The sequence below is a fragment of the Theropithecus gelada genome, chromosome 1 (genome assembly GCF_003255815.1).
Source record: "Theropithecus gelada isolate Dixy chromosome 1, Tgel_1.0, whole genome shotgun sequence".
Lineage (NCBI taxonomy): Eukaryota > Metazoa > Chordata > Mammalia > Primates > Cercopithecidae > Theropithecus > Theropithecus gelada.
The window spans coordinates 77986891-78000057 of record NC_037668.1 but is presented as its reverse complement, the minus strand read 5'-3'; the positions used below and the strand labels follow the sequence as shown (position 1 = coordinate 78000057).

Genomic DNA, 13167 nt, shown 5'->3' with positions numbered 1-13167 from the left:
TATGCAGAGCAAAAAGTCCTCCCCAGGCTTTTCTAGGGAAAAATAAGTAAGATGATTATGAATTTACAGCCTGCCCCCATACCCAGCTCTGAAACCCCGTGAAACCTATTGCTGGAGAAAATTCAAAGTCAAAGTGGGCACTCGTGGCATCTGATCATGCCATTTTGTGCCTTATCTTCAGGGTCAACATCAGGCGACAGAAGCGGCACTCAAGGAGTTTCCCTGATTCTTTTTTCAGAAAAAGATGATGCTAAAAATAGATTTACTACTTCGGCAGAAAGGTTTTCCACTTCCCCTTCCACATCCGAAAGTCCTGTTTCACAATTGCATCTGCTGGTACTGAATCTCACCTCCTCCACCCCTCATTCCCATCCTTCCCCATCACTCCTAGCATGAGACTGAAAAAGAAATGTGCCTTTAACTTTATCAGTCGTGTAATTCCGTTGAAGGCTCACAGAGGCGGTGGACACGCCAGCCAACAGTGACGGTGACATTGATTGTCAAAAAAGACACCAACCTTCCTTGGCTAAAATGTGTGTTTGCTGGAAGAGGCAGTGTGTGTGCCTGTGTGCATGCAGTGCCATTACACTTGGAGATGGATTCTGGTTTTCAGAAAAGAGAAATACTAATAAACACACACACACATACACACACAAACGATCAGCACAGTGATTTACAATGCACAGTCCAGCATCCTTACACATACACACATACAAGCACACACACACACACACACACACACACACAGGGCTGGGACCTCCAGGCTGCCTTCCTCTTTTCACTTACCATCTTCAAGCCATTCCACTCCATCTGTGATCAGAAGAAGATGGACCCTCACACAGTGTGTCAAAAGCGGAAAGGAACGTTATGTAAAAGCTGACATTCCTTCTTACAGAGCTGCTGCCCAGAGAAGGAAGCAACAACTCAACACGCCAGGCACTGCTACACATACAAGCCGCCTCCTCTTTTTTATGAGGTCATGACAGGAAACTCTTTGAAATACAAGATGCAGCATTTACTGAAGCCCAAATAAATCACTCTCTTTGCCGTTTTGACTGCGCAGTCCCCCGAAACACAACTGCCCATCTCAATGTTCAGTATCCAGGAGCTGCCTCTCGAGGTTTAGATTTCCAGCACGGAAATGGAGAGATTCCTAACCCCGCTGCATCCACCCCCAGCCCCACAAAACCCAGGCACGTAGACAAACCCCCTCTCGCTTACAAAAAGAAAACCCTTCTTTTGCCATTATGTCTCAAGTAATATAACCTCTTTCAATAAACCAGCAATTATTTCAGCCCTCCCCCTCCACCCCTTGCCTTTATGTTGAAGGGAAAACTGACAACGACTTGTTAAAAATGACAATCTTATATCCCCACTGCTTTTCAATAAAAGGACCTACCCACACTCTCTACACAAAAGAGATAGTAAATGTAGGAACCAAACAGCAGCACAGAACTAAACTCTTGTGCAAGCATAAGACTGGTCAAGGTGTAGATGCTTTTCTTCCCTCCAGCAACACAAACAACAGATTATAAATCTAGTCATACCTACCATAACCATTCTTATTGGCAAATATTGGGTCTCGCAGAGCTTCGACTCTTCTGTTAAAATTTGCAAAGATTTCAGAATATATATTTAAAATGACTACTATTGTTATATATAATTAAAGATCCACAAAACACGGTGTGGATGATTGTAAAGCAAATCAATTATTTTTGGGGGGGTGGGCGGGGGAGAGAAAGAAAAAAAGAAAAGGAGCAGTGAGCTGAAACCCCCGATTCTAGGATGTAGATAAGAACAACTGAACAGAGCCTTGCTGAAATTGGCTCGAAGCTTCCCCTTTTTACATCCATTTATGGGACCATCTGTCAGCCGAAGCCTGGATCTGATTGGCTGGGGAAACGAAGGGAGGCGTTGCAACATCAGGTGCTATTTAAATTAGCTACTGCCAGATTGACGATGTTAATGATTTGGTGACCTCTACAACAACAGAGACCAGATTTCTGAACTGCTTCTTGTGTCTGGTAATTAAGGCCCGGCTGAAGCAACAACAGCCATACTTGTATTTTTACCTTTTCCCTCCTCCCAGCTCAAAAGTACTGTAACAACTGCAGGTCACTGGAGGCTTGCAAACCTTAACTAAGAGTGGGAGGGTCCTTCTTTTCCCCTGTCCTGAGGGCCAAACCATCCCACCCCTCTGATGGAGTGCTTTTCCACTGTAGAATATTTTCAACCACCTTATCTTTCTAGACAGTTGCTTTCTAGCGAAATGCATATTTAATGATCTGCCTGTAGGCTTAAAGATACAACAAAAGCACTTTAATGTGCTAATTCATCTACAATTTAACTTTATTATTTCCTGATATTGCTGATTTTTAGTAAGTAATGCTCCTTCTCCAGCTAACATGGCCAACATTTCAAAAGCAAGCAAGTTGGGGATTAAGCTTGCTCCGTGAACTAGGTTCACACAAGTTTATCTCAGAAAACTATTTCCTAATAAACAAAAAGAAAAAAAATGGTGGGGATAAGGGAGGGGCAGCTGTCAGCCTCTACCTTTCTGCCTTCTGTCTGAGCTTTTCAAAACTGAGGATGATGAATGATTTATTTAAATGAATTTATTTTTCAACTTGGATAGGGGCATGATCTGAATTTTTAAAAATCCACAAAAACACTTTCTCCTACTGTTTTAGAGAAAGGTAAAACATGCTTTTGACAACAGCCTCATTTCAAAACCTGTGCAGAGTGCTCATTTTGCTTAGCTAAATAAGTGATTTTGCTTCTCTCCTTCAAAGGGATGTCTTTTTTTCTTTGGCCTCTTAAGAGATTTGCAAAGAGACATTTAGCAAGTGTGTGGTGATGTATACAGCTTGTCTGCCTATTTACATATTTTATAGCCTCTACACTACCAAGCCATCAGTAGTGTATTTTTTGTTCTGGTTTGGGTTTTTAAAGTGGCTTACCTGAGAAGTTCATGCTTCACACCTATGCAAAAACTAATGTATCACTGTTTATTTAACTCATAATTTAATCAATTTGTTCTTTGATAAATACACAGTGGTAACACATATTACCAAAGACAAAATTCAATGTAATCTTTAATCTTTGGCAGTGAGACAGAACTAGGCAGAGTAGAAATAAAGGTAGAAAAATATGCTATATCTCTGGGTTTCAAAGTCCAAGAATAAAATGGGTTTGTGAAAAATTATTAGAAAATAAAATAACCTTACATTTTTCAAGATTAAAACTGTTCTATCCAAGATACTGTTTCATGAACACACATATGTAAACATACATATATATTCATACTTTAGAAAATACAGATACATCATAAAACAATATATGTTGGGTACGCTGCATAATCCATTAGACTTCAGTATGAATACGTTCAGCTATTAGAAATGAAAATACATGAAATAGAATAGTAAAAATGTTAAAACTATGATTCCTTAAAGTGGAACAATACTCAGTTAAGTAAACTTTTAAAGTAATTTCTTTAGCAAATGTATAAAATGTCTTGTGAGTCACAACAGTACTACAGTATCTGTTGAACTGTGTACTGAGGATGAATTCACAGGTTAAAGTGTTCTAAATGGTTCAGCATATGTGCACAGAGTAGGTACGTGTGCCCCAAATCAACAACATAAACTCTGAGTGCAATTCCACCAATATTAAAATATTGTGAAAAGTAAACATTAAGACAATGCTGACAAACACACAAATAAAAACAGCTCGCTTGGAACAAAATATTTACTTAGATTTCTCTGGAGGTTATAAAAGATAAAATTTTACAAAACGCTTTTCTCCCATCCATACTAACCTCAGCACACTTATTGAACCATAAATTAACATTAGGTATATTAAAAGATATTCTGGCCACTTTTCCAAAATAGTAGCTGTATATACAGTATAAATAACTAGCTGGTTTTGCTAGGCTAAAAAATTCGTGCATTTCTTATATTGATCACTTTTCCACAAACCTCCACTCTAAAGTCTTTCAACGGAATCCTCAAACAAATGCACAAATGTCCTCAGAGGCCTTTTCTCTAAAGACAAAGGCAGAATCCTATTGTTGGGAAAAGTCAACCTTATTATCGCATTTCCAATAGTACCATTCATCCTTCAGAGTGAGGGGCTGACCGCTACATCAGTGTGTGACATTTGTAAAGCAACAGATTCTCAATATATTATCTCAAGAATCAGGCAGGCGAGTCTCCCAGTCATGCATGATTTTTTTTTTTTTCTGCCACAATCCACCACCACAGAAAGAAACTTGTCTCACTCAAGCAGCTAAGGCAACCTAAAAATGATATCCCAGCACTGTGGGGCTGCCAACACCGCTGTATTCCTCTTACCATAAATGAGCAGTTTCTTGACTCATTAATAACAATTTCCCTTAAAAGAAGTAATCTCATATCAGTCAGCCCCTTGCCACCATGCACACATCCCAAAGGTTGCAGATATCTCAGCATCAGTCGCCGGCAGCCAGCTTTCCCACACAGAGTCCAGATGGACTGTACCAGAAGCCAATTCAGCGTTAATAACTACCTACTCCGCGCAGTGGAGAAGCCTTACGTGGCACAATGGGCTAGGAAACAGCAGCCGGTTGAAACTGCAAATAAAAAAAGACAACCAAATTCTCCAAAAGCACCAAAAGGAAGGAACAGAAATGGAAGCGTGAATTGTATTTCCTTGACTTCCATGAGGCAGAAAAAAAGGAATCCTTCATAAATATAGGGAAAAAAAAGAAGGGGCGGGGGAAAAAAACAGATGCTGCCCAGAAAAAAGTGACAAAATATTACCTCATTATTTAACAAAGCAGCATTAAGCGTCCTGCTGATTTCAAACATCTTGCCACAGATTTTGTTTTAAGAGAAACAGATAGAATCCTTTGCAAAGCACTCCGTCTGCAAAGGGTTCTTCAATTTTCTTGCGTGTCACGGAACAGTCAATATATTATTTCCCTAGAGTTCGTACATTAAAACCTCTAGTCAGTGAGCTGAATTTTTGCCCTTATCTCACACACAGTAGACTCCTGTTATATGTACTGCTCTCTTTGCAAGAGCAGCCTGCCCCAAACATGGCTGGTGTTTAAACTACTCTTTAAAGTAACAGTTCACTATATAACCACCAGGTGGGTAGAGTGCACAGATTCAAATGAACCATCTTAAAATATTTCTTTTCTTTTTTTTTTTTCCCTCTTGGAATAGCTTTTGGGTGTAAAATGTGACATGAGAAACACCAGCATCCTAACAGGCAAGATTGTCTCTCACTATATCTTGTCAAAATAAATAAATAAAATTCCTTCTCTTGACTTAAAGCAAGGAAATGAAACAAAACAAAACACTGCCACCAATTCTAATAAGAACTGTGAAGAATGAAACACAAACAAGCTTTGTTTCATTCAGCAAAGGATGAACAAGGAAAATACAATCAACACAGAGCAAGGGGGAAGGCCAAAAACCTCACGGAAATATTTCTCTTTAGCAAAAACAGAAAAATATTCACACACAGTGATGAAAACTCAAAAGTGTGCATGTGGATGAAGCACATACAAGACGGAGGCAAGAGTTTAAGGGTGCAACTTTTCTTCTGAGTAGAAATTAGGTTTATTTAATATGGGTCTTTCCTAATAAGAAATAACTGAAAGCTTAGAAGTAAAGACACTGAAAAAAAAAAAAACAACACACACACAAAATCTTAAGCCTCTCTTTTTAAAATACAATTAAATGAATAGTGATAAACAACCACAAGAGCAAGCCAATCACATATCTCTACCCATTGCTGTTCTTTTTCCCGAAGATCTGCCTCGAAGTGGAACATTTCTGTCGTATACTATTTTGGATGTATAGCTAACTTGGCATCTCCTTTGTACCACTCTATTCCAATTAATCTACTCCTCTGCCAAGAATAAATAGACTGTCCCAAGTTGAAAGCTCCAAGTGATTGGGGGTATGTTAAAAGGATATAGAACCACCTGAATAAAAATAAATTACATCACTTATATTGTTATATGGCCTGATTTTAAGGAGGATCTTATTACTTACAAAGCATGCAGCACCATTCTATGTTCCACATGTGTCTAAAACAGAAACCAACACACACAGATACCTGGGATTTTCTTTTCTTGGCTGGACAAAATTAAAGGTCTGGAACCTCCACATTTTCTTGCAAACACAAGTGTTGACACTAATATTTTTCCAGCTCATCCAGGCAGTATTTAGCCATACACAATAGTGACTATTTCCTTCATCTTTAAGTCAAGACGGCATCACTTAATACCATTTAACCTCCTTGCATATATTAAGTTTCAAGTGACAATTTTTAACTGGCGAGTGAGAAGGAGGAGTTGCTCTCATCAAATTCTGGTTGTATGAAATAAGCTAATTTGTACACTCACCATATGTCTTAAACACTAATTAAAAAATGTCACTTTCTTCAAACATTAAAATGTAATCAGCTTAGTAAATAAAATATTCTCAAGTTTTCTTGCCTTGGTGATAATTTAAAGAGTGTTTATCTCAAGGTAACCTCTCTATTTTGATTACCAAGGAAGACTTTTAATTTGAAAAGGGAAAAAGGGGATACTGGGGACTGGGGGGAGTGAGAAGAGAAAACCACTACTGTATGAAGTTGCACAAAGGAAAATAAGATGAAGCGGGTTTTTAAGGACCCAAAGTCTTGTTACCCTAAGGCAAATCCAGCCAATCAATACCACCCATTGACGGTCTACCATCTGCCAGGCTATCCAGCGATGTGGCTAAACAGACCTGTTCCATATGACTGTAGCCGGCTCATTTTCAGTCGATTAGGGCAGTTCCAGAGCATTCACGTGCAACAGCACAAAACTCCAAGTCAGACTGAGCTTCTCTCTTCACACTAGTCCCTCCGAGCACAGCTGCAGACCTTTTCCTCCTGTTCCGGCTGTCTGGATTACCTCTTCTTGCCCCTCAATTGAATTAGCAAAATGGGGTGGGAAGGTAGAGTGAACAGACACTCACATATCCACACACACACATATAGATAATTGCTGGCCCTTCTTCACTGTTAGGCAGAAATCAGGAATTCCATGTGCTCTGCCCTAATAGCACACCATTTAAATAGCGTCATCAGTGACTACGACCTGACATTTTCTTGTAATTCAATTTCTTTTTATCCTTTACCTCTTCCCTTGAAAAATAAACCTAGACTGCTGGCATTTCTCTCTTTAGGAAAAATACAATCAGTCTGCCCAGAAAATGGTATCCTATATGTAAAAGCTTTTGAGAAAATTTAAAGCTTAATTTTTCTTTGTTGAATTGTGGTGTTGGTTTCTTTTTTTTTTTTCTTTGTCATGTAGAAATATAAATTATATAATTATACATATCATATAAAAATCAATTTTTATAGGAAAATGCAAACATACTACAGAGGCAAGAAAGATGCACCAGATTGACATGAAAGAGTCTACCAGAAATTCACTGTTGAATGTTCTCTGTGAGATATATGACCTGATAGTCAATAATGCCTTTCTCCTTCCTAAGGAGTTTTGTCTACTACAGATTGTGGGAAAGCTAGAAGAATGCTACTGTGGGGGGAAATGTGACAAATGGATGTCTAACCTGTCTAAACCACCAAGAGTTCACCTGTGCAGGTAAATGGACCTAAAAGTAGATTCATACTTCATCTTCCCGCTTTCTTTTCATATTCCTAAGCCTTATGCAAGAACAGTAGCTAAAAGTAAGATTCCTTTCCAGAGTCAGTGTATGCTTACTTTTTCAAATGTGCCTTTGACCATACTCTTAAAGCACTAGAATGTCTTTCTGGGAAAGAAAATTTGAAGTACGGGAAAACTATCTTACTTACAAAATTCTGAAAAAAAAAAAAAAGGTAAATACACATTTATCCAAGCATCTGATTTAGGTAGAATGGCTGTCTGGACTTTTCCCTGATACAGTCTTCATCACAACCTCTAAAAAACTCAGCAGGGTCAATGTGAAAACACACAGAGATTTCTGAAGGTCTCTGCATCAAGGGATTTGGGGCCTTTTCATATCAGTTCAGATGAGCTTTACAAAAAATAAAAAACCAAAACGAAGAAACAAACAAAAAACCCTGCTATATATATAAATTTTTATAAATCTAAGTGCACTGAGCAGGTAAAGTATGGAGTAGCTATTCACACCATTAAAGGATATAGTGGTTGGTCAAATACATTTTTAAAAATGATTTGATATGGAATTAAAAAAAATTCTGGACTCGTTTATAATTCTGTAACTAATAATAAAGGAATATATGTAAAAGGCAAAGAAGGTACATCCGTGGAAAAAGAAGGGAGGAGGAGGAGGAGAAAGAAGGAAGAAAAGGTCAAAGGGAGAGGAGGGGAAGGGAGAAAGGGAGGAGAAGAAGAAATAAGAAATTAACAGGAATTCTAAAGCACAAATGAAAACGCTATATTTTACCAGGAGTCTACTGTATACCAAACACTGTATTAGGCCCTTGACATACACAATTTTACTCAACCCCACAGTAGTGACAATTATAATATCTAAGCATTACTTCTAGAAAGGTGTTTTCCTTATCCAAAAGTAAGATGTCTCTTCCATTATGTCACAGAAGAATATGCTAAGTAAATATTTGTGTTTTTTAATTAAGATTTTTTTTTTTTTTGGTAGAGATAGGGGTCTCGGTATTTTGCCCAGGCTTGCCTTGAACTCCTGGCCTCAAGGGATCCTCCTGCCTCAGCCTCTCAAAGTGCTAAGATTATAGGGATAAGCCTCTGTGCCCAGCCTTAGTAAATATTTGCTGAGTCAGTGAGAAAGATGGGCACAGACTAGAAGAGAAAGGAAAGGGAAGGTGAAAGTCATGCTCAATTTTTTCTCAACTAAAAAATAAAAAGATTAAAAAAATTTAAAAAATTATTTAAAAAAATATTCTTGAAAAGATTTCTTTGTGACATGCTTTTAGCTAGGTATGTCCTCAAGATATCTCATTTAATCTATTATTACGATCAGGCTGTAAATCTGGAGTGGGAGAAACACAAAAGATTAAAACTGGAAAGCAAAACATTTTAGAAAGCAGGATAAGTACTTGATTGAGTCCCCAACTCTACCCCTTTTTCCTCTTTTAAACCTGAAAAAACCCCTTACATACAGTAGTTGCTCAACAAACAGTAGTTGAATTAAGTTATATATCCTTATTTCCAAGCAGTGCTGAGTTACAGGGAATGAAGGAAGATCAATAGTCCCACTCATTAACACTTCAAGTACTATCCCAAGGCCCATTCTGTTTGATTCAACTAGGGGTTGCTGAACATCTCCTTCAGGAAAAATGATATGTTAGGCTCTATAAGCCTCAATTTCCTCATCTGTAAAATAGGCACAATAATACTTCACTTATGGTTTGTTGCCAGGAAAAAGAAAAAAGAAAAAACAGCATACATAGGCTTGGTGGAGGCATCATTCTAAACGGCAGCAATTATTACTAATATGCAGAATGGGAGGAAATGCATAAATTAGTATTAGTTTCAGGATAATTCAATCTTGTTGAGGAAGATATATAAAGACTCTCAAAATAACTAGAGAATAACAAGACAATCATAACTAACAAAGGCTGAATGGTCTGTTCCAGTTCTAATAAAAAAGTGCCTGCTGCCGATAAACATTTACTTAGTCTTGTGGGCAAACTTCAGTACTAAATTATTGGTGTGAACAATAAAAAGAAATAGATGTCATAGTCCCCACCTTCAAGGAGCTTAAAATCTGGTTGGGAAGGAGTTTTCCTTTTTACGCATGAATCCTAATAGCCTAAGGAAGGAAGTAAAAAAAATACCAAAATTAAGTGTTAGAGATAGTTGATAAGCCTCCCCCTGTGGGGGAAGGGAAGGCTTCATGGGAGAAGCCTGAACTGAGGCGAGGTCCAAAGAATGATAAGAATGGGCTAGGAAAATGCAGAATATTTTTCATATAAGAATAGGGGTGGGGTGGGGGAAAGGAAAGAGATACTGACAGCCATCGCATCCTAGCCAGAATCCCTGTGAGGGCTCCTCTGAATCTATTCCAACCTCCTCCATTTTAAAAAGCTATAAATAGAGGGATATTATGATATGACTACTGTGGGAGGGCAGACCTCTTATTCAGTAAGTTCTTTATAAAAGGAACAAGAATTAATATTGATGGAACATTCACTGTGTGTTGAACATTATGGTAGGTGCTGTGCCTATAAATCTCATTTAATCTCACAACTCTGAGATTTCCAATAAGAAAACTAGAGATTACAAAATTTAATTGATTTTCTCAAGATCATGTAACTAATAAGAAGAGGCCAATTTAGGTTTCATGCTTACGTATGCCCAGCCTCAGTCCACAGTCTTTTCTCTATAACATACCAACTTATATAGAAAAGTGTGAATCTAAAGATATTTAAGTCTTATTTTCTGTGTTACTCTATACTCAAAAACTAACATTCAAAATAATATCTTTGACTTCTATTGACATTTAAAACAGTAACAATCAAAATAATCTATGCCTGTAAATTCACTATTCTGCCACCAGGTGATAATAGAACTCTGGTCCTATGAGGATTACAAGGGAAACATTTTGTCTACATTATTTTGTGCATGTGCTATTCCATTCCCCATGCTTGGAAGTGGTGTAGAGAGTGACTGATCTTTAGATGAAATTGTCTGCTCAAGTCCCAAAACATTTATCTTTACAAATATTTCCAAATTTTATTTATTAAAAATCCAACTGTGAACATAATTCTAGACCTCAGTAATTTTCAAACAATTCAATTACAGATTGCATTCAATGGATTATAGTTAATTGTTACTTTCTTTCTTTCTTTTTTTTTTTTTTTGAGACGGAGTTTCACTCTGTCGCCCAAGCTGGAGTGCAGTGGCGTGATCTTGGCTCACTGCAACCTCTGCCTTCCTGGTTCAAGCAATTCTCTTGCCTCAGCCTCCCGAGTAGCTGAGATTACAGGCATGCGCCACCACGCCCGGCTAATTTTGCATTTTTATTTTTAATAGAGATGGGGCTTCTTCATGTTGGTCAGGCTGGTCTTGAACTCCCAACCTCAGGTAATCTGCCTGCCTCGGCCTCCCAAAGTGCTGGGATTACAGGTGTGAGCCACTGCACCCAGGCAGTTCACTGTTACTTTCACACTGTACTGTGAGTTTGCATGGCAGAAATTGTACGTTATTTGCCTTATAACCCCAGCACATAGAATAACAGTACCTGGAATATGGTGGACACTCAAGAAAAGAACATAAATTATTGATTTCAAATAATTCGGAAAAAATTTGAACCAACTGCTTAGGGTATAGTTATTTGGTGGTCAATGCTCTATTCACTAATACATAACTTTCTTTATCAAGTCATCCTTAACCCTGACTTATTACAAAAATCCCTTTCCTGAGGTTGGTCACCAGCAGAAGCCTTAGATCAACAGCCCATGGCTGCTTTTCTTTCAGTGGTCAGGCACTTCCCTTGTGCCTTGGCCAGGGACATTCTACATTTATTACAAGCCCTGCCCTACTTGGTAGTCTAGTTTCCAACTCTCTTATGCCCAGAAAGGTTGCTTCCTTTCTCTATGAGAGGTGAATAAAAATATGTGGAAAACAAGAGAGGCATGCTATATAACTGTCAGAAAGAGGCAACTCTCCACTTGACCCTTTTTAGTTCTTCCCCTCTCTGACTCTAAAGCTGGGGAAATGATTTAACTACTTTTAAGCAGAAGAGTAAAGTTACACATTAATGCTGAGTAGCTCATTTCCCTTAGCAACCCCTTAGCAACAGCAGCTTCAAGTTCAAAATACCTCCGTGAAAAGGATCACATCTTTAACGAAGATGAGTATTTTTTTAATGTAAGGTTTTTGAACAGAAGTTTTAACATTACAACATCCAAAGCCTTGTTTGCTACAAGTGCTTATCTCATGTTAACCTTCCTTTATGATATTATGAGGTAACCATAATGATGCTAGGCTTCTACAAAATTTGAGTGTCTAGAAAAGCCCTGGTCCTTCCCTAAAATTATTCACAAACATAACTTTTCCTTTTTTTTAAAATCAAGTCATCGTTACTCCTAGGTCATTATAGAAATTACACAAGTTATTTTAAAAGGGTTATTGATATTGAACTCACTATTCAATCTAACCACTTGCTATTCCTCCCTTACTAAGAAGAGTGAATAAAGAGTATTTACTAATTTTATTATTTGATACCTACTTTGCCCACTTCATTATCCATAAAATGAACCGTGGGATAATTAAATAATCATCACATTGAGTATTTTTCCATTGTTAGTGAAATAAGAATGCTTGCAAAAAAGTTCTCTAGCCTTCAAAAATCCTATGAATGTAAATGTGTGTTATATATGTTATGCATATTATTAAAACTTACATCTTGTTCAAGGATTTTGAAATGCTTACATCATCTTCAAGGTTTCACAACTCAAATAATGTAAAAACTCCTGCTTGAAATTTTTTCTTTATTATTTGTTAGCACATGGATACCTTGGGGCAAAAGAAAACAAAACACACAAGGGCTTAGAACAGTAATCTTAATGGATATCTTCACTATTAAAAATTTATTATCAATTTATGTGTGCCAATTCCATGATATGGATAGCTAAAAGACAGATTTCCCCCATATCTTTGACATAGTATCAGTAGTTAGCCAAACTGAACCATCTACCTAACATGAATTTGTACACATTTGCATGTGTAAGAGAACTGAAGAACATACCTAGAACAATGGGCCTTATACACAGTAGGTGCTTGGTGCATGTTTGTGAAAGTAAGATCCATTTTAATTCACTCGGGAACATAAAAGGAAGAGCCAGGAGACATCAAGGCCAGTTTCATCTCTGCTACTAGTAATTCTATGACCTCAGGCAAACCAATTCTCCTCTCTGGACCTGAATCTTCTTGAGTAAATAAGAAATGAAACTAGATGATTCCTGAAGTCTCTGCCAGCTCTAATATGTCAGAGTTTATAAATAAGTAGTTTTTAATTAGCAATTTTAATTCAGTAGGGTTTACTCAGATTTTCAACTGACTTTACACTGTAATAATGCTGGCTAAAGGGAAATTAAGTTTTTGAAGAAGATTTTTAAATCTGCCTCAAAGAAAGAGCCAGGATAGTAGCATGTTCCTCTAACACCCAGTCTGGTCACCAGAGGTTTTGTTGT

At 37.6% G+C, this 13167-nt stretch overlaps 1 protein-coding gene across 12 annotated transcripts in view; it reads right to left on the bottom strand.

The window, feature by feature from the left end:
* Positions 1-13167, bottom strand: part of ELAVL4 (ELAV like RNA binding protein 4) — a 156297-nt gene that overhangs the window by 93376 nt on the left and 49754 nt on the right. For 4 of the 12 annotated variants that reach the window (XM_025388921.1, XM_025388896.1, XM_025388959.1 and 1 more), the window contains exon 1: positions 787-1135. The exons of 3 other annotated variants lie outside the window; for them this stretch is intronic. In XM_025388921.1, coding sequence (XP_025244706.1) covers positions 787-810 — 24 coding nt within the window. In that variant the 5' untranslated portion in view covers positions 811-1135. Of the gene's footprint in view, positions 1-786; positions 1136-1551; positions 1830-4352; positions 4476-6767; positions 6859-13167 lie in introns of those variants that run through there. 5 more of the 12 variants (XM_025388914.1, XM_025388940.1, XM_025388975.1 and 2 more) reach the window with 3 other exon arrangements.